Genomic DNA, 21,790 nt, shown 5'->3' with positions numbered 1-21,790 from the left:
TAACTGGGTGATTGTGTGTGTGTGCACACCTTTATGTGTGATTGTGTGTATGTGTTGGGGGGGGCATCTCTGTGTTGCTAAATATCACAGAATTGAGGGAAAGACAAAATGAAAATTGTTATTACTATGACAGTGAAATATTATAATATTTTCCTTCTCATCCATGAAAGAAGGTTTCAGTTGCTTAGTTGAGTAGGTTGTGTGTGTGTGTGTGTGTGTGTGTGTGTGTGTGTGTGTGTGTGTGTGTGTGTGTGTGTGTGTGTGTGTGTGTGTGTGTGTGTGTGTGTGTGTGTGTGAGAGAGAGATCCAGGCACCACCTTGTGGTATAGACTGTCATTTCAGTCTGTGGTAATTTGTTGCATTAAAACCAGTATATAAATGTTTAATTTAAAAATATGGAAATGATATACAACAACATGATACGAGTCCCAATAATATGCTGATACAATTCTGTTGTGTTTGAGAATATAGCTGTTGTTAATAGGCAGCATTATGGGACACCGAACACGGCCCATCAACACCAGAACAACATATCTACAACACTCCTCAGTCCTCTACAGGTAACCTAGCAACCTGCATCTCTTCTAAAACACCTGCTATAGGCTGAAATACAACCGCCTTCTCTCTTTCCACGTCCACCTTTTTCATCCACTTCCAGGTTCGACTTTTGTTACATACATTTGACACCACCATGACATCCAAATTCCATTAAATGAAATTCAATTCAACTGCATAGTATCAAACCAACTCAAGGTCCTTATAGAGGATCAGTCAGGACAATGACAGTGGACACGTGTAGTTTGCCCTCTGGGATAGCCGATTCTTACCCGGTCGGGCGGAGATAGCACTTGATTGAACATTTAGGAGCCCCATGTGTACCTTGAATGACCCACTCAGAACTGACTACAGACCTGGGGTGTATACAGTGTCACAAACCATTGCAACGGAAACCGTTCGTTCGCTCCAAGCAGAAAAACCTTCTGCAACAAAAACGAGATTTGTCTATTGGACAAATTCAGGTAGGTCCCTTCCCGTTTTGTTCTGTTTGCTTCTGTTTGGTTCCTAGTGAACACAACCCAGGGGTACGAGATGAAGAGAAAGAGCTATTAGTAGTTAGAAACAAAAAGGAAACACACCTAGTGGAGACAAACAGTAGATGGGTAAAGTTCTGATCAGACATTTTGTTAACAGACAGCAGCCGTTGACATCAGAGGCAAATGGACCAGTGCCACATCTCTGTCATTGTTTTTTTAAACTCATCATCATTTGGACCTGTTATATTCTTTTCCAGCCCTCTAATTGGTCTTTTGTGTTCTTATAAATAACCAATCAAACGACTAACACAAACTCTTCTGGGTGTCCATGGGGGCGGGACGTTCTCTAACCAGATTCCCAGTGCCGGCACTGGATTGGCTAGCTTTCAGTCTGTCCAGACTAGCCCCTGTCCGTGTTTGGACAGTTCTCCCCCTCTCCTGGTCTTTCACTGCACCTGATTGCCTGACTCTTCCTCTCTCCAGGCTGGTGGAGTTATGTGATTGGACAGTTCTTTCTCCCTGCAGTGTATTGACAGCACCTGATTGGTTGGATGTCTCTCTGTCCAGGCTGGTGGAGGTTTTTGATTGGATCTCTCTCCTCTGTAGGATGGTCAGAGCTTCTGATTGGCTGTTCCTCCCTGTCTGCAGAATGTTGGAGGCATGTGATTGGCTGCTCCCATTTCTGTCCAGGCTTTTTGATTGGTCATCTCGGTCTCTCTCAGTTTCTGATTGGTGTAACAGTCTGTCCCTGTCTGTGTCCTGTCTGGCTGTTTGTCTCATAGTGGAACTGTCCCTGCCTGTCCTGTCTCTGTCTCTGTTTCTGTCCAGGCTGCAACAGAGGTTTGATCTGCCACTCCTCCCTTTCTCCTGGTTGAGCCCCTCTCTCTCTTCCTTGGTTCTATCTTTCTCTGCGTTGGTTCTCACTCTCTCCAGGCTTTGTGACTGGCCAACCTTGTCTTTCTCCAGTTTGACAGCAGTAGCTGCGCTCAAGTTCATTTTATGGTTCTCCAGGCAGGTCTGTATCTCGGCTCTCCTGGCCACGGCGTCTCTCAGCTGGGCTGTGAACGTCTCGATCCTCCCCTGGACCTCCAGGAGCTCTCCCTCCCACAGGAAGGCCTGGTTGCCTGGGTTCCCCAGAGGAGGCAGGGCCAGGCCGGGGGAGGCCAGGGCCGATGCTGGGCCACCGTTAGCATGCAGGCTAACCTGAGGAGGAGATAAACCACCCAGACACCCTGGAACAGACAGGGGAGGACAGAAACTATGTGTGACCTTTTCTCTGAATCTCATTGAAGGGAATGTGATTTGTGCTTTATTGAAATAAAGCATGTAAAGTGTGTGTGGTTTGGTTTTACAATCCTTGTGGGTCCCAGAAGTTCTACTAAAGGATAGTGAAACAAGGAAAGTTCTGGGGACATTTCGCTGATCCCCACAGGGAAAACGTGTATTTTAGGCTTAGTGGTTAGTAGGTATAGGGTTAGAACTAGGGTTAAGAGATAGGGTTAGGTTTAGTTTTAGGGTTAGGTGTTAAGGTTAATGATTAGGGGTTAGGGAAAATAGGATTTTGAATGGGAATAAATGTTTTGGTCCCCACAAGGACTGTAAAAGAAATGTGTGTGTTAGAGTGAGTGTGTACCTCCCAGGCCGTGTCGCCCCACCATGCCAGGACGTCCCCAGAACGAGGCGGTGTGTGTGTGTAGACGGTAGCTGTGTAGACTCTCCAGATCAAAGTGGACCCTCTTGTTCTCCTTGATGTCCCGGGCAGGAGAGGAGGGCTGAGGAGGAGGGGGCAGGCAGGGGGAAGATGGGGGAGGAGGAGGGCGAGGCTGCTGGTGTCTGTGGAGGCTGCAGCTGTCAGAGACACAAGGGGAGGGACTGGGGGAGAGAGAGATGGGGGAGAGAGAGAGGGGAGGGGGAGAGAGAGAGAGAGAAAGAAAGGTAATATTGACAATATTGATAACCTGTACTGTAATATAGTATTTATAAACTATACTCTAATATAGATAGTATTGATAACCAATATGTAATATAGATAGTATTGATAACCTATAACGCAATATAGAGTATTGGTAATCATTTAATATAGAGAGTTGATTAGAGTTGATTATCTATACTGTAGAATAGATAGTATTGATAACATATACTGTACTATTGACAGTATCGATGACCTTTACTGTAACATTGCCAATATTGATAACCTATACTATAATATAGGCAGTATTGATAACCTATACTCGAATATAGATAGTGTTGATAATCTATACTCTACTATATATATAGTATTGATAACCTATAATGTAATATAACTATTTTTGATAACCTATACACTTATATAGAGATTATTGATAAACTATACTGTAATTTAGACAGTATTGATAAACGATACTGTAATTTAGACAGTATTGATAAACTATACTGTAATATAGATAGTATTGATAGCCTATACTGTAATATAGACAGTATTGATAACATATACTCTAATATAGACAGTATTGATAACCTATACTGTAATATGGATAATATTGATAAACTATACTCTAATATAGACAGTATTAAATACCCCGACTGCAATATAGATATTATTGATAACCTATAATGTAATATATACAGTATTGATAACATACACTGTAATAAATATAGTATTGATAACCTATAATGTAATATAACTATTTTTGATAACCTATATGGTAATATAGATAGTATTGATAGCATATACTATAATATAGATAGTATTGATAACATATACTATAATATAGATAGCATTGATAGCATATACTGTAATATAGACAGTATTGATAACCTATACTCTAGTAGAGACAGTATTGATAACCTATACTCTAATATAGACCGTATTGATAACCTATACTCTAATATAGACAGTATTGATAACCTATACTCTAATATAGACAGTATTGATAGCATATACTATAATATAGACAGTATTGATAACCTATACTATAATATAGACAGTATCGATAACCTATACTCTAATATAGACAGTATTGATAACCTATACTCTAATACAGACAGTATTGATAACCTATACTCTAATATAGACAGTATTGATAACCTATACTCTAATATAGACAGTATTGATAACCTATACTCTAATATAGACCGTATTGATAACCTATACTCTAATATAGACCGTATTGATAACCTATACTCTAATATAGATAGTATTGATTAGTGTTTCTCTACTTGTGGTCCAGGCCAATCAACTCTTTCCCTACGTCCTCGTAAGGGGTGTTCAGGGCTCGATGGATCTTCTGTCAACAGATAGATGATACAACACAGATGAGAGAACATTCACTCAATATCACCTTGTTAAGATCACAGTGGTAAGATCACCTTGTTAAGATAACAGTGGTAAGATCACCTTGCTAAGATAACAGTGGTAAGATCACCTTGCTAAGATAACAGTGGTAAGATCACCTTGCTAAGATAACAGTGGTAAGATCCCATTGTTAAGATCACCTTGATAAGATCACAGTGGTAAGATCACCTTGTTAAGATCACCTTGATAATATGTTTTTAAAAGTGTGAAATTCTAATTATCTTAGATACTATTAAAAGCTTGGTGGCTTGCTATAGATCTAGTTCATGTGTGTGTATGTGTGTGTGTGTGTGTGTGTGTGTGTGTGGTGTGTGTGTGTGTGTGTGTGTGTGTGTGTGTGTGTGTGTGTGTGTGTGTGTGTGTGTGTGTGTGTGTGTGTGTGTGTACCTACATACCTGGCTGGTATGCAACCAGTAGGTGAGTGTGTGTGACCGCCGTAGCCGGGGCAGGGCTAGGTGATAGAAGGTGTGTTCAGCTGCCAAGGTAAAAATGGCTCCAACCACCCCCACACACAACATCACAAACAGGCCTGAGAAATGATCTATCCCCATCGATAAATTCTGGGAGAGAGAGAGAGTCAGAAAGAGGGAGAGATAGAGGGCAAGAGAGGGTGTGAGAGAGAGAGACAGAAAGAGGGAGAGAGATATATAGCGCAAGAGAGAGAGAGAGAGAGAGAGAGACAGAAAGAGGGAGAGAGATATATAGCGCGAGAGAGAGAGAGAGAGAGAGAGACAGAAAGAGGGAGAGAGATATATAGCGCAAGAGAGGGAGAGAGAGGGGGAGAGAGGGGGTGAGAGAGGGAGAGAGAGGGAGAGAGGGGGGTGAGAGAGGGAGAGAGAGGGTGAGAGAGGGTGAGAGAGGGAAAGAGAGTATTTATTATTAGGTTCCGTAGTTAGCTGCTGCTGAGGCAGTCAGTGACTACTCTTCCTGGGGTCCAAACAGGAAACACAACACAACAAATAAAATACATATTATACATACTGTAAATATACATACATAGCACTACATTTACATTACAATTTAGTCATTCAGCAGACGCTCCCATCCAGACTGACCCACAGCTAGTGCATTCATCTTAAGATAGCCAAGTGAGACAACCACATATAACAGTCGTAACCCAACCATGCATCATATACATAATAAAATGCAAAATACAATACAAAATGCATTAAATGCTCTATGTGTCTTCACAGTCCCCATTTTGCCTTAAGGTATGAGGTTGACTGTGGTTCCAACAGTGGCCTCTAGATGGCAGAGTGAACCAGTAGTTCCACTTTCTCCGTCACCTGACATCATCACATCACTGGCTCTGAGTAAAACTCGAGCCAGTTGCTTCCACCTATCAGTGATGACCTTAACGGGGCAATCTGCAGTTGCTACAATTTTGGTGAGAATGTATCCATTACGCTACACTCACATTGACATCTGCTAACCATGTGTATGTGACAAATAACATTTGATTTGATTTGATTGATTCTTGAAGAGTATAACTTACTAATTAATAGTTCAACTGTCGTACCCCATCAAAACACTAATTATTTAACCCTTATTTTACCAGGTAAGTTGACTGAGAACACATTCTCATCTACAGCAACAACCTGGGGAATAGTTACAGGGGAGAGGAAGGGGGATGAATGAGCCAATTGGAGACTGGGGATGATTAGGTGCCTGTGATGGTATGAGGGCCAGATTGGGAATTTAGGTTTCACACCCCTACTCTTACGATAAGTGCCATGGGATCTTTAGTGACCACAGAGAGTCAGGACACCCGTTTAACATTCCATCAGATAGACAGCACCCTACACATGGCAATGTCCCCGATCACTGCCCTGGGGCATTGGGATATTTTTTTTTAGACCAGAGGAAAGGGTGCCTCCTACTGGCCCTCCAGCACCACTTCCAGCAACATCTGGTCTCCCATCCAGGGACCAACCCTGGTTAGCTTCAGAAGCCAGCCAGCAGTGAGATGCTGGGTGGTATGCTGTAGGGTGGTATGCCGTAGGGTGGTATGCTGCTGGCTGTAAAATATTAGCTTGTTTTACTCAAATGTGTGTAAACATAGTAAATGTAAACAAACACTATATAACCTCGAAAATGTTGATATCATGGATGGTCAGTCCTAGCATCCATAGCGCTGTCTATGAATTTGAGAGTGGTTAGATTTCTCCAGCCCCTTCCCTCAGCTTTTTACTGAAACAGGGAAGGGCGCTTCGTTTTAGTTTCAACTGCAGATTGCCCCTTTTAAGAAGGTAGGAAGTATTCAAACATGACCATGTCCTTCTCTCTCTGCCATCCCATAATAACCATCTCCATCCCCATGATCTACAGGGACACAAGTCTTCTGACCAGAACGAATAGCACACATTTACTCATTACCGCACGCTGCACACACATACGGTCTCTATGGGAAACTACAAGCACACTTATCAGGCAAAACACTGCCATCGTTTCTCTGTCTATTTCCTCTAGAAGCACCTGGAATGACACAATGTGAGCCACCCCATGTGACCCAGAGGTACACCTTGGATCGTGGACTTCTGTCCTGCCTCATGTTGTTATTCTGTAGAACTGCCTCAAGTCTGCTCTATGTATTCTAACTTCTGCATAAATATGAAGAATATCATCCCTCTGATACAGAGAGTTTCTCATGGCCCTAAGCCTTCCTCTCTCTGGGGCTGTAGAGGCTGTAGTAGTAAACACCATCACACACACACACGCACACACACACACACACACACACACACACACATCACAGATGTTATCTCATATGCCAAGGACTAGAAGGGGGAGTGAAGGTAAAAGAGTCTTTGCCAGCAGCTATATATCAGGTCTGTAGATTGGAGTGTGTGTGTGTGTGTGTGTGTGTGTGCCTGGAAGCGAGTCCTGTTTGTCTCTGTCCCAGCGGGAGGCTGAGATACGGGACTAGAATTCTGGCTAGGCTGGCTGTATACCAACACTATGGGGGAAGCAGGTGTGTGTTTGTGATTGTGAAGAAGGAGTACCATTTTGTCAGCTAAATCTATGAGGAGTCTGTCTGGCAGTTAGAGGTCAGTCAGAGGTCAGACAACAAACACAGACACCACAGTATATAGAAAGAGTTTGGTTGTTGCTTCTGTCGACTATGACCTTCAACACAGACAGACAGACAGACAGACAGACAGACAGACAGACAGACAGACAGACAGACAGACAGACAGACAGACAGACAGACAGACAGACAGACAGACAGACAGACAGACACACACACACAGACACACACACCTCAGTGTTTGTGAATACTCGCTTCCCACATGGCACCACCTTGTACCATTTCTCATGTAATATGTCCATGTACCTGGAACAACACATCATGTTAATACTAGTGTCAGATCAACAAAACATATGAAATAGTGAAGAAAATGAGGGTGATATGCACATCCGTAACTTGCGAATACCGTTGGGCTAAACAATCGCAGTGATAACAACATGAGAGGCCATCACACAGAATGTCACTGCTCCCCAGTGCTTTATACCTGAACTCAAAAATACTATGTTTCAACTTCAAATCTGACAGGTGAAGTCGAGGCAGGTGGGGGCCTGTCATTTCATTACTGAAATACTACACATGCTGTATGCCTGTGTGTGTGTGTGTTACCGTACCCTTCTGACTTGTAGCGACTGATGAATTCAGACACGTTGGCAGTGAGAGGAGAGCCTTGGGCAACACCTATACCATACCCTGGACACACACACAGACACACACACATGCACACACACACACACATGCACACCCACACACATACTCACACAAACACACACACACAAACACACACACAAGTTAAATCATCTGTCTGTCACAGTGAATAGCTAGCCTGGTCCCAGATCTGTTAGTTCTCTTGCCAAATTCCTTGTTGTCATTGTCAAGTCAAACATGTTTGGCATGACACTGAATAACAATGAGTTGGCATGATGGCACAAACAGACTGGCACTCAGACTAGCCATAGCAGTGAAAACCTTTCTAACATTGTGTGTGTGTGTCTATGTCTATCTTACCCTCTATAGCGAAAGGCTTGCCCACAGTCGCTAGTTTACACTCAGCATCGATGGAGACTTCATAGTCCAATAGAGCTTTATCCATGATGAAGGCATCTAGTAGGGGAGGATCTGTCCTAACACACACACACACGCACACGCACACGCACGCGCACGAGCACACGCACAGGCACACACACACGCACACGTACACGCACACACACACGCGCACACACGCACGCGCACAGGTACACACACACGCGCAGGCAAACACACGCACACGTACACGCACACACACACACACACACACACACACACACACACACACACACAGATAAATCCAAAGCCACACCGATCAGATATGCATAACTTCAATAAAATAACATTAACATTATTGCATTGAGGTCCTCAAGGGTAATTTAAAAGACTTCACGATTGCAATACACTTAATGTAAACAATACAATATAAACTCCCACCCTGCACAGGTGGGGATGTGTGCGTTTGTGTGTGTGTGTGTTTGTGTGTGTGCGTGTGTGTGTGTGCATATCTACAGTTTTGAAGGTTTTTTAACTCCATCTGCTATGTTCTATTACAGTTATGAAGACAGTTTAACTCCATCTGCTATGTTCTAGTACAGTTATGAAGACAGTTTAATTCCATCTGCTACGTTCTAGTACAGTTATGAAGACAGTTTAACTCCAGCTGCTATGTTCTATTACAGTTATGAAGACAGTTTAACTCCATCTGATACGTTCTATTACAGTTATGAAGACAGTTTAACTCCATTCGATGTTCTAGTAGTTATGAAGACAGTTTAACTCCATCTGCTAGTAGTACAGTTATGAAGACAGTTTAACTCCATCTGCTACGTTCTAGTACAGTTATGAAGACAGTTTAACTCCATCTGCTACGTTCTAGTACAGTTATGAAGACAGTTTAACTCCATCTGATACGTTCTAGTACAGTTATGAAGACAGTTTAACTCCATCTGATACGTTCTATTACAGTTATGAAGACAGTTTAACTCCATCTGATACGTTCTAGTACAGTTATGAAGACAGTTTAACTCCATTCGATACGTTCTATTACAGTTATGAAGACAGTTTAACTCCATCTGCTACGTTCTAGTACAGTTATGAAGACAGTTTAACTCCATCTGATACGTTCTATTACAGTTATGAAGACAGTTTAACTCCATCTGCTACGTTCTAGTAGTTATGAAGACAGTTTAACTCCATCTGATATGTTCTAGTACAGTTATGAAGACAGTTTAACTCCATCTGATACGTTCTATTACAGTTATGAAGACAGTTTAACTCCATCTGCTACGTTCTATTACAGTTATGAAGACAGTTTATCTCCATTCGATACGTTCTATTACAGTTATGAAGACAGTTTAACTCCATCTGCTACGTTCTAGTAGTTATGAAGACAGTTTAACTCCATCTGATACGTTCTAGTACAGTTATGAAGACAGTTTAACTCCATCTGCTACGTTCTAGTACAGTTATGAAGACAGTTTAACTCCATCTGCTACGTTCTATTACAGTTATGAAGACAGTTTAACTCCATCTGCTACGTTCTAGTACAGTTATGAAGACAGTTTAACTCCATCTGATACGTTCTAGTACAGTTATGAAGACAGTTTAACTCCATCTGCTACGTTCTAGTACAGTTATGAAGACAGTTTAACTCCATCTGATACGTTCTATTACAGTTATGAAGACAGTTTAACTCCATCTGCTATGTTCTATTACAGTTATGAAGACAGTTTAACTCCATCTGATACGTTCTATTACAGTTATGAAGACAGTTTAACTCCATCTGATACGTTCTAGTACAGTTATGAAGACAGTTTAACTCCATCTGATACGTTCTAGTACAGTTATGAAGACAGTTTAACTCCATCTGATACGTTCTATTACAGTTATGAAGACAGTTTAACTCCATCTGCTACGTTCTAGTACAGTTATGAAGACAGTTTAACTCCATCTGATACGTTCTATTACAGTTATGAAGACAGTTTAACTCCATCTGATACGTTCTAGTACAGTTATGAAGACAGTTTAACTCCATCTGATACGTTCTATTACAGTTATGAAGACAGTTTAACTCCATCTGATACGTTCTATTACAGTTATGAAGACAGTTTAACTCCATCTGCTATGTTCTATTACAGTTATGAAGACAGTTTAACTCCATCTGATACGTTCTAGTACAGTTATGAAGACAGTTTAACTCCATCTGATACGTTCTAGTACAGTTATGAAGACAGTTTAACTCCATCTGCTATGTTCTAATACAGTTATGAAGACAGTTTAACTCCATCTGATACGTTCTAGTACAGTTATGAAGACAGTTTATCTCCATCTGATACGTTCTAATACAGTTATGAAGACAGTTTAACTCCATCTGATACGTTCTATTACAGTTATGAAGACAGTTTAACTCCATCTGATACGTTCTAATACAGTTATGAAGACAGTTTAACTCCATCTGATACGTTCTAGTACAGTTATGAAGACAGTTTAACTCCATCTGATACGTTCTAGTACAGTTATGAAGACAGTTTAACTCCATCTGATACGTTCTAGTACAGTTATGAAGACAGTTTAACTCCATCTGATACGTTCTAGTACAGTTATGAAGACAGTTTAACTCCATCTGCTACGTTCTATTACAGTTATGAAGACAGTTTAACTCCATCTGATACGTTCTATTACAGTTATGAAGACAGTTTAACTCCATCTGCTACGTTCTAGTACAGTTATGAAGACAGTTTAACTCCATCTGCTACGTTCTATTACAGTTATGAAGACAGTTTAACTCCATCTGCTACGTTCTAGTACAGTTATGAAGACAGTTTAACTCCATCTGCTACGTTCTAGTACAGTTATGAAGACAGTTTAACTCCATCTGATACGTTCTAGTACAGTTATGAAGACAGTTTAACTCCATCTGATACGTTCTATTACAGTTATGAAGACAGTTTAACTCCATCTGCTACGTTCTATTACAGTTATGAAGACAGTTTAACTCCATCTGCTATGTTCTATTACAGTTATGAAGACAGTTTAACTCCATCTGATACGTTCTATTACAGTTATGAAGACAGTTTAACTCCATCTGATACGTTCTAGTACAGTTATGAAGACAGTTTAACTCCATCTGATACGTTCTAGTACAGTTATGAAGACAGTTTAACTCCATCTGATACGTTCTATTACAGTTATGAAGACAGTTTAACTCCATCTGCTACGTTCTAGTACAGTTATGAAGACAGTTTAACTCCATCTGATACGTTCTATTACAGTTATGAAGACAGTTTAACTCCATCTGATACGTTCTAGTACAGTTATGAAGACAGTTTAACTCCATCTGATACGTTCTATTACAGTTATGAAGACAGTTTAACTCCATCTGATACGTTCTATTACAGTTATGAAGACAGTTTAACTCCATCTGCTATGTTCTATTACAGTTATGAAGACAGTTTAACTCCATCTGATACGTTCTAGTACAGTTATGAAGACAGTTTAACTCCATCTGATACGTTCTAGTACAGTTATGAAGACAGTTTAACTCCATCTGCTATGTTCTATTACAGTTATGAAGACAGTTTAACTCCATCTGATACGTTCTAGTACAGTTATGAAGACAGTTTAACTCCATCTGATACGTTCTATTACAGTTATGAAGACAGTTTAACTCCATCTGATACGTTCTATTACAGTTATGAAGACAGTTTAACTCCATCTGCTACGTTCTAGTACAGTTATGAAGACAGTTTAACTCCATCTGATACGTTCTATTACAGTTATGAAGACAGTTTAACTCCATCTGATACGTTCTAGTACAGTTATGAAGACAGTTTAACTCCATCTGATACGTTCTATTACAGTTATGAAGACAGTTTAACTCCATCTGATACGTTCTATTACAGTTATGAAGACAGTTTAACTCCATCTGCTATGTTCTATTACAGTTATGAAGACAGTTTAACTCCATCTGATACGTTCTAGTACAGTTATGAAGACAGTTTAACTCCATCTGCTACGTTCTAGTACAGTTATGAAGACAGTTTAACTCCATCTGCTATGTTCTATTACAGTTATGAAGACAGTTTAACTCCATCTGATACGTTCTAGTACAGTTATGAAGACAGTTTAACTCCATCTGATACGTTCTATTACAGTTATGAAGACAGTTTAACTCCATCTGCTACGTTCTAGTACAGTTATGAAGACAGTTTAACTCCATCTGCTACGTTCTATTACAGTTATGAAGACAGTTTAACTCCATCTGATACGTTCTATTACAGTTATGAAGACAGTTTAACTCCATCTGCTATGTTCTATTACAGTTATGAAGACAGTTTAACTCCATCTGATACGTTCTATTACAGTTATGAAGACAGTTTAACTCCATCTGCTATGTTCTATTACAGTTATGAAGACAGTTTAACTCCATCTGCTACGTTCTAGTACAGTTATGAAGACAGTTTAACTCCATCTGATACGTTCTATTACAGTTATGAAGACAGTTTAACTCCATCTGATACGTTCTAGTACAGTTATGAAGACAGTTTAACTCCATCTGATACGTTCTATTACAGTTATGAAGACAGTTTAACTCCATCTGCTACGTTCTAGTACAGTTATGAAGACAGTTTAACTCCATCTGATACGTTCTAGTACAGTTATGAAGACAGTTTAACTCCATCTGATACGTTCTAGTACAGTTATGAAGACAGTTTAACTCCATCTGATACGTTCTATTACAGTTATGAAGACAGTTTAACTCCATTCGATACGTTCTATTACAGTTATGAAGACAGTTTAACTCCATCTGATACGTTCTAGTAGTTATGAAGACAGTTTAACTCCATCTGCTACGTTCTATTACAGTTATGAAGACAGTTTAACTCCATTCGATCCGTTCTATTACAGTTATGAAGACAGTTTAACTCCATCTGCTACGTTCTATTACAGTTATGAAGACAGTTTAACTCCATTCGATACGTTCTAGTACAGTTATGAAGACAGTTTAACTCCATCTGCTACGTTCTAGTACAGTTATGAAGACAGTTTAACTCCATTCGATCCGTTCTATTACAGTTATGAAGACAGTTTAACTCCATCTGCTACGTTCTATTACAGTTATGAAGACAGTTTAACTCCATTCGATACGTTCTAGTACAGTTATGAAGACAGTTTAACTCCATCTGATACGTTCTATTACAGTTATGAAGACAGTTTAACTCCATTCGATACGTTCTATTACAGTTATGAAGACAGTTTAACTCCATTCGATACGTTCTAGTACAGTTATGAAGACAGTTTAACTCCATCTGATACGTTCTAATACAGTTATGAAGACAGTTTAACTCCATTCGATACGTTCTAGTACAGTTATGAAGACAGTTTAACTCCATCTGCTACGTTCTAGTACAGTTATGAAGACAGTTTAACTCCATCTGATACGTTCTAGTACAGTTATGAAGACAGTTTAACTCCATTCGATACGTTCTATTACAGTTTTCCTCAATCGCTTTGGCTCATTTTTTGACACAGTCTGAACGTTCTCTAAACTTTAAGTGTAATTGTCACAACTGTTTTATGGGACATCCCAACTCTATTGCATGTCTGCAAAATGTAGTAACTCACCCAAAACATTTAATTCATGCTTCAAAACCTAGTTTATTGTGTCAGTAAATTGGCCAATGCCACCAAACTGAAACGTTTTTTTTTGTCATCGCGTGAGCCGTACTGGTCAAAATGTTTAGATGTTTTTTCACCATGCCAGTCAACCCTGGAAATGTTTGTTATATTACAAATGTCAGTTGTGTTATACATTTTTGTTGACACTGACTGCACTATACCAGAATGTCAGTTGTGTCTAGCTGAATGCTATTGTGCATCACACTGAGCTTTTTAGTAACCGATTTCAACAGTAGGTCAAAGTTTATGGATTTGCACATTTGTATTTCTTACATGTAGTCATTTTTAGTGAACAGAAAATCTACCACAAAATGACATCCCATGAAAAAAAACCTGCATCAATGAAAAACCCTGCGGTGGTTCTGTAAAATAACATCCTGTCACTCTTGTTGGTCTGGCCAACAAGATGTTTTCTGAGGGGGGGGGTCTCCTTGCGTGGAGCAACCATCCCCTGCAGTGATCGCCTGTCATGTCCTCACAAACAGCATTCACGGCATCTAACAGAGACATCTGATCTTGTGCCCGACAGTCATATACTTTCCACCTCTATGCTGAACAACCCTCTTCTATCGGATTCAGGATTGGGGAGGATGGTGGAAGGAATGCCCAGCAAACCATTCCCTAACGATGTTGGTTCGGTGGAAGCTGACATTGTCCCACACAATTACATAATTTGTCATATCTGGTCTAACTAAACCTCTTTGGTGTTCTGCTATTAGGTCTCTGTAAAGTGTATTTAGGAAGGACAGGAGAAGTTGGGTGTTATAGGGCCCAATGTGGAATATGTGTGCTCACACCATTCTCAGAAATGGCAGCACACATTGTAATATTGCCCCTACGTTGGCCTGGTGTGGCAATTGTGACTCGGTGTCCAATGAGATTGCGTCCACGTCTCCTGTCTTTGGCCAGATTGAACCCAGCGTCGTCCACAAAAACAAGATTGTGGGTCATTTCATGTCCTTCCAGCTCAATTATTCTCTACATAGTAACACAGAAACAAAATAGAAAGTTTGTTTTACGTAGCCTATTCTAGAATCTGACAGTTTAGTAAAGTAGAAATGTTTCTTGTTCTTATGGGTATCTACAACTTCAAGAAGTACAGTTGAAGTCGGAAGTTTACATACACTTAGGTTGGAGTCATTAAAACTAGTTTTTCAACCACTCCGCAAATGTCTTGTTATCAAACTATAGTTTTGGCAAGTCGTTTAGGACATCTACTTTGTGCATGACAATAGTAAGTTTTCCAACAACTGTTTACAGACTGATTATTTCACTTATAATTCACTGTATCACAAATCCACTGAGTCAGAAGTTTACATACACTAAGTTGACTGTGCCTTTAAACAGCCACTTCATAAAATAGATGGCATCATGAGGTAGGAAAATAATGTGGATATATTGAAGCAACATCTCATGACATCAGTCAGGAAGTTAAAGTTTGGTCGCAAATGAGTCTTCCAAATGGACAATGACCCCAAGCATACTTCCAAAGTTGTGGCAAAATGGCCTAAGGACAACAAAGTCAAGGTATTGGAGTGGCCATCACAAAGCCCTGACCTCAATCCTATAGAAAATATGTGGGCAAAACTGAAAAAGCGTGTGCGAGCAAGGAGGCCTACAAACCTGACTCAGTTACACCATGTCTGTCAGGAGGAATGGGCCAAGTTTCACCCAACTTATTGTGGGAAGCTTGTGGAAGGCTAACCGAAACATTTGACTGAAGTTAAACAATTTAAAGGCAACGCTACCAAATACTAATTGAGTGTATGTAGTAAACTTCTGACCCCCGGCAATGTGATGAAAGAAATAGAAACTGAAGTAAATGATTCTCTCTACTATTTTTCAGACATTTCACATTCTTAAAATAAAGTGGTGTTCCTAACTGACCTAAGACATGGTATTTTTACTTGGATTAGATGTCAGGAATTGTGAAACTGAGTTTCAAATGTACTTGGCTAAAGGTGTAAGTAAACTTCCGACTTCAACTGTATTTACAGGCATTATTGAAGTACTGTAAAACTCCCTGTACAATATACCATGTGAACACCAATGGGTTACCTGGACATACTGGTACCACAGCTCCTACATGAACATTCTGGTACCACAGCTCCTACATGAACATACTGGTACCACAGCTCCTACATGAACATACTGGTACCGCAGCTCCTACCTGGACATACTGGTACCACAGCTCCTACATGAACATACTGGTACCGCAGCTCCTACCTGGACATACTGGTACCACAGTTCCTACCTGAACATACTGGTACCACAGCTCCTGCCTGAACATACTGGTACCACAGCTCCTACCTGAACATACTGGTACCACAGCTCCTACCTGGACATCCTGGTACCACAGCTCCTACCTGGACATACTGGTACCACAGCTCCTACCTGGACATACTGGTACCACAGCTCCTACCTGGACATACTGGTACCACAGCTCCTACCTGAACATACTGGTACCACAGCTCCTACCTGAACATACTGGTACCACAGCTCCTACCTGAACATACTGGTACCACAGCTCCTACCTGAACATACTGGTACCACAGCTCCTACCTGAACATACTGGTACCACAGCTCCTACCTGGACATACTGGTACCACAGCTCCTACCTGAACATACTGGTACCACAGCCTACATGAACATACTGGTACCACAGCTCCTACCTGAACATACTGGTACCACAGCTCCTACCTGAACATACTGGTACCACAGCTCCTACCTGGACATACTGGTACCACAGCTCCTACCTGAACATACTGGTACCACAGCTCCTACATGAACATACTGGTACCACAGCTCCTACCTGGACATACTGGTACCACAGCTCCTACACTGAACATACTGGTACCACAGCTCCTACCTGAACATACTGGTACCACAGCTCCTAACTGGACATACTGGTACCACAGCTCCTACCTGGACATACTGGTACCACAGCTCCTACCTGGACATACTGGTACCACAGCTCCTACCTGGACATACTGGTACCACAGCTCCTACCTGGACATACTGGTACCACAGCTCCTACCTGGACATACTGGTACCACAGCTCCTACCTGGACATACTGGTACCACAGCTCCTACCTGGACATACTGGTACCACAGCTCCTACCTGGACATACTGGTACCACACCACAGCTCCTACATGAACATACTGGTACCACAGCTCCTACCTGGACATACTGGTACCACAGCTCCTACCTGAACATACTGGTACCACAGCTCCTAACTGGACATACTGGTACCACAGCTCCTACCTGGACATACTGGTACCACAGCTCCTACCTGGACATACTGGTACCACAGCTCCTACCTGAACATACTGGTACCACAGCTCCTACCTGGACATACTGGTACCACAGCTCCTACCTGGACATACTGGTACCACAGCTCCTACCTGGACATACTGGTACCAAAGCTCCTACCTGGACATACTGGTACCACAGCTCCTACCTGGACATACTGGTACCACAGCTCCTACATGAACATACTGGTACCACAGCTCCTAACTGGACATACTGGTACCACAGCTCCTACCTGAACATACTGGCACCGCAGCTCCTTCACTCGGTCACTATTCCTCTCAAATGGCACCTTGTACAGTTGTTTCATAGTCATTTTTTTTCTTCAAAAATCTGTCTATAGTGGAAATGCTGACAGAATTGATATTTGCAAAGATACTGTCATTTGATTGTACTTTGGATCTCTCTTTTAGCCTGATGGAATTGTTGGCAATGACCATGTTGCAAATGTCTTGTTCTTGCTGATGGCTGAATACTGCTGCTCTGCCACAAGCATGAGGTCGTTGTGCAGTCCTATATATGACATGTAGAGCTGCTCTGCCACAAGCATGAGGTCGTTGTGCAGTCCTATATATGACATGTAGAGCTGCTCTGCCATCAGCATGAGGTCGTTGTGCAGTCCTATGGATATGACATGTAGAGCTGCTCTGCCATCAGCATGAGGTCGTTGTGCAGTCCTATATATGACATGTAGAGCTGCTCTGCCATCAGCATGAGGTCGTTGTGCAGTCCTATATATGACAAGTAGAGCTGCTCTGCCATCAGCATGAGGTCATTGTGCAGTCCTATATATGACAAGTAGAGCTGCTCTGCCACAAGCATGAGGTCATTGAGCAGTCATGAACATACTGTACCACAGCTCCTATATGGACATGTAGAGCTGCTCTGCCATCAGCATGAGGTCATTGTGCAGTCCTATATATGACATGTAGAGCTGCTCTGCCATCAGCATGAGGTCGTTGTGCAGTCCTATATGGACATGTAGAGCTGCTCTGCCACCAGCATGAGGTCGTTGTGCAGTCCTATATATGACATGTAGAGCTGCTCTGTCACTAGCATGAGGTCGTAGTGCAGTCTTATATATGACATGTAGAGCTGCTCTGTCACCAGCATGAGGTCGTTGTGCAGTCCTATATATGACATGTAGAGCTGCTCTGCCACAAGCATGAGGTCGTTGTGCAGTCCTATATATGACATGTAGAGCTGCTCTGCCACCAGCATGAGGTCGTAGTGCAGTCTTATATATGACATGTAGAGCTGCTCTGTCACCAGCATGAGGTCGTTGTGCAGTCCTATATATGACATGTAGGATTCACAGAGATCATGTTACAGATAGTATATTCCATTCAAATTGTGCTGTATTACTGTATTACTGTATATTCCTCATACATATTGTGATTCTCATTTACCTTTACAATAGTTGCTGTATTGTTGTGAATGAGATGCCGTAAAGTACATGTTTACCTGTTTTCCCTACGGTATGTTTGCACAATTTATAACACTGTGGACCTGTTTACATTAGGCTGTACTCTCTGACCAGCCTCTTCCATTATAACACCATGGTTTATAACACTGTGCCTGTTAACATTAGGCTGTACTCTCTGACCAGCCTCTTCCATTATAACACCATGGTTTATAACACTGTGGACCTGTTTACATTAGGCTGTACTCTGACCAGCCTCTTCCATTATAACACCATGGTTTATAAGACTGTGGACCTGTTTACATTAGGCTGCTCTGACCAGCCTCTTCCATTATAACACCATGATTTATAAGACTGTGGACCTGTTTACATTAGGCTGTACTCTGTGACCAGCTCTTCCATTATAACACCATGGTTTATAACACTGTGGACCTGTTTACATTAGGCTGTACTCTCTGACCAGCCTCTTCCATTATAAGACCATGGTTTATAACACTGTGGACCTGTTTACATTAGGCTGTACTCTCTGACCAGCCCTTCCATTATAACACCATGGTTTATAAGACTGTGGACCAGCATGAGGCTGAACTCTCTGACCAGCCTCTTCCATTGTAACACCATGGTTTATGACACTGTGGACCTGTTTACATTAGGCTGTAGTCTCTGACCAGCCTCTTCCATTGTAACACCTGGTTTATAACACTGTGGACCTGTTTACATTAGGCTGTACTCTCTGACCAGCCTCTTACATTATAACACCATGGTTTATAACACTGTGGACCTGTTTACATTAGGCTGTACTGCTCTGACCAGCCTCTTCCATTATAACACCATGGTTTATAAGACTGTGGACCTGTTTACATTAGGCTGTACTCTCTGACCAGCCTCTTCCATTATAACACCATGGTTTATAAGACTGTGGACCTGTTTACATTAGGCTGTACTCTTGACCAGCCTCTTCCATTTAACCATTTTATAACACTGTGGACTGTTTATTACTGTATTACTGACCAGCCTATTCCAATCATAACACCATGGTTTATAACACTTGGACCTTTTACAATAGGCTGTACTCTCTGACCAGCCTCTTCCATTATAACACCATGGTTTATAAGACTTTGGACCTGTTTACATTAGGCTGTACTCTCTGACCAGCCTCTTCCATTTGCACCATTTTATAAGACTGTGGACCTGTTTACATTAGGCTGTACTCTCTGACCAGCCTCTTCCATTATAACACCATGATTTATAAGACTGTGGACCTGTTTACATTAGGCTGTACTCTCTGACCAGCCTCTTCCATTATAACACCATGGTTTATAAGACTGTGGACCTGTTTACATTAGGCTGTACTCTCTGACCAGCCTCTTCCATTATAACACCATGGTTTATAAGACTGTGGACCTGTTTACATTAGGCTGTACTCTCTGACCAGCCTCTTCCATTGTAACACCATGGTTTATAAGACTGTGGACCTGTTTACATTAGGCTGGACTCTCTGACCAGCCTCTTCCAATTGTAACACCATGGTTTATGACACTGTGGACCTGTTTACATTAGGCTGTACTCTCTGACCAGCCTCTTCCATTATAACACCATGGTTTATAAGACTGTGGACCTGTTTACATTAGGCTGTACTCTCTGACCAGCCTCTTCCATTATAACACCATGGTTTATAACACTGTGGACCTGTTTACATTAGGCTGTACTCTCTGACCAGCCTCTTCCATTATAACACCATGGTTTATAAGACTGTGGACCTGTTTACATTAGGCTGTACTCTCTGACCAGCCTCTTCCATTATAACACCATGGTTTATAACACTGTGGACCTGTTTACATTAGGCTGTACTCTCTGACCAGCCTCTTCCAATTGTAACACCATGGTTTATGACATGGTCCACAATTGTGGCTCTGATTTCATCAGGGACTCTTACTCTTTGCCTTCTACCTCTTCCTCTATTATGTCTTCCCCTAACACCACCACCACACATTCTTACACATCTTCTTATTTCTCTTCCACGAGCATGTAGCTGCTGTTCAGGGTTGTGATGTTCAAAAATGGTTGTGATTGTGCTCCATATATATGCTTCCAAACTTGATTGGTTGATTGGTAGGATTGTGATTCCTATTGCATCACTATGTCACCTGGCAGGTCCTTTGCCCATTTCGCAGACATCACACACATTCCATGTCATAGATATTTATGGAATATACATGAACGTCTGACTGATTTTGATCATTGAATGGATCATTTTGACTGTGACGGCTCACACGATGACAGAATGGTTAGAAGTTGTGAAGAGTATGATCATTTCACTGAGAATCAACTCGTCAGTTTTGATCAGCAAGTCATGTACATGTAGTTATTGTGCAAATTGCAGTCAATTGTACTTCCTCTTTGGCACACGTCCCAAAACACCTGCAATTTGCTTACATGAATAAGAAATTCAAATCTGGTGTGAACAAGAAACTAATTGTTCAGACATTTTAACTTATTTAAAAAAAAAAAAAAAAAATTGCTTTCGAGAATTGAGCCAAATCGATTAAGAAAAACTGTAAATGCCTGGAGACGTGGGGGAATTAAGAGTAAATGAAATAATTTAGCATAACACAACACCAGGGTAACTGGTTGGTTAGCCAACAGACTGTGTGTGGCTCTTACTTTAACATGTCCACTCCGTCTGGTGTGGTGGGTTGGTTGTAACGTCTCATGTAGTCATGCATAGCAGAGAAACTCTTCCTCATGTAGTCCTCTGCAGAGCTCTCTCTGACTGTCCCAAACCTGAACCCACGGGATGGGTGGTGCAGCTGGGGGGGACAGGGGGAGGGGGAGAGGACGAGGGGAGGGAGGACGAGGGGGATTATTTTAAGGTAAGGAGAATACATTAAGAAGTATTCCACATAAAGAAATGAGAGGCCCGTACACAGAATATTGCTTCTCCCCAGTGGGAGA

At 41.4% G+C, this 21,790-nt stretch overlaps 1 protein-coding gene across 1 annotated transcript in view; it reads right to left on the bottom strand.

Moving 5' to 3' along the window:
- Positions 1-368: 368 nt before the first annotated feature.
- Positions 369-21,790, bottom strand: part of LOC112237591 (glutamate receptor ionotropic, NMDA 3B-like) — a 103,235-nt gene continuing 81,813 nt past the window's right edge. The window contains exons 12-19 of the mRNA XM_042318727.1: positions 21,500-21,645; positions 8,402-8,517; positions 8,008-8,086; positions 7,630-7,702; positions 4,764-4,928; positions 4,233-4,300; positions 2,668-2,906; positions 369-2,266 (exon numbers count right to left, since the gene is read on the bottom strand). Coding sequence (XP_042174661.1) covers positions 1,338-2,266; positions 2,668-2,906; positions 4,233-4,300; positions 4,764-4,928; positions 7,630-7,702; positions 8,008-8,086; positions 8,402-8,517; positions 21,500-21,645 — 1,815 coding nt within the window. The 3' untranslated portion in view covers positions 369-1,337. The remainder of the gene's footprint in view (positions 2,267-2,667; positions 2,907-4,232; positions 4,301-4,763; positions 4,929-7,629; positions 7,703-8,007; positions 8,087-8,401; positions 8,518-21,499; positions 21,646-21,790) is intronic.

Source organism: Oncorhynchus tshawytscha, unplaced genomic scaffold (genome assembly GCF_018296145.1).
Source record: "Oncorhynchus tshawytscha isolate Ot180627B unplaced genomic scaffold, Otsh_v2.0 Un_scaffold_339_pilon_pilon, whole genome shotgun sequence".
In the NCBI taxonomy this organism is placed as follows: domain Eukaryota; kingdom Metazoa; phylum Chordata; class Actinopteri; order Salmoniformes; family Salmonidae; genus Oncorhynchus; species Oncorhynchus tshawytscha.
The sequence above is the reverse complement of the archived record's forward strand: the minus strand, read 5'-3'. Positions and strand labels throughout refer to the sequence as shown.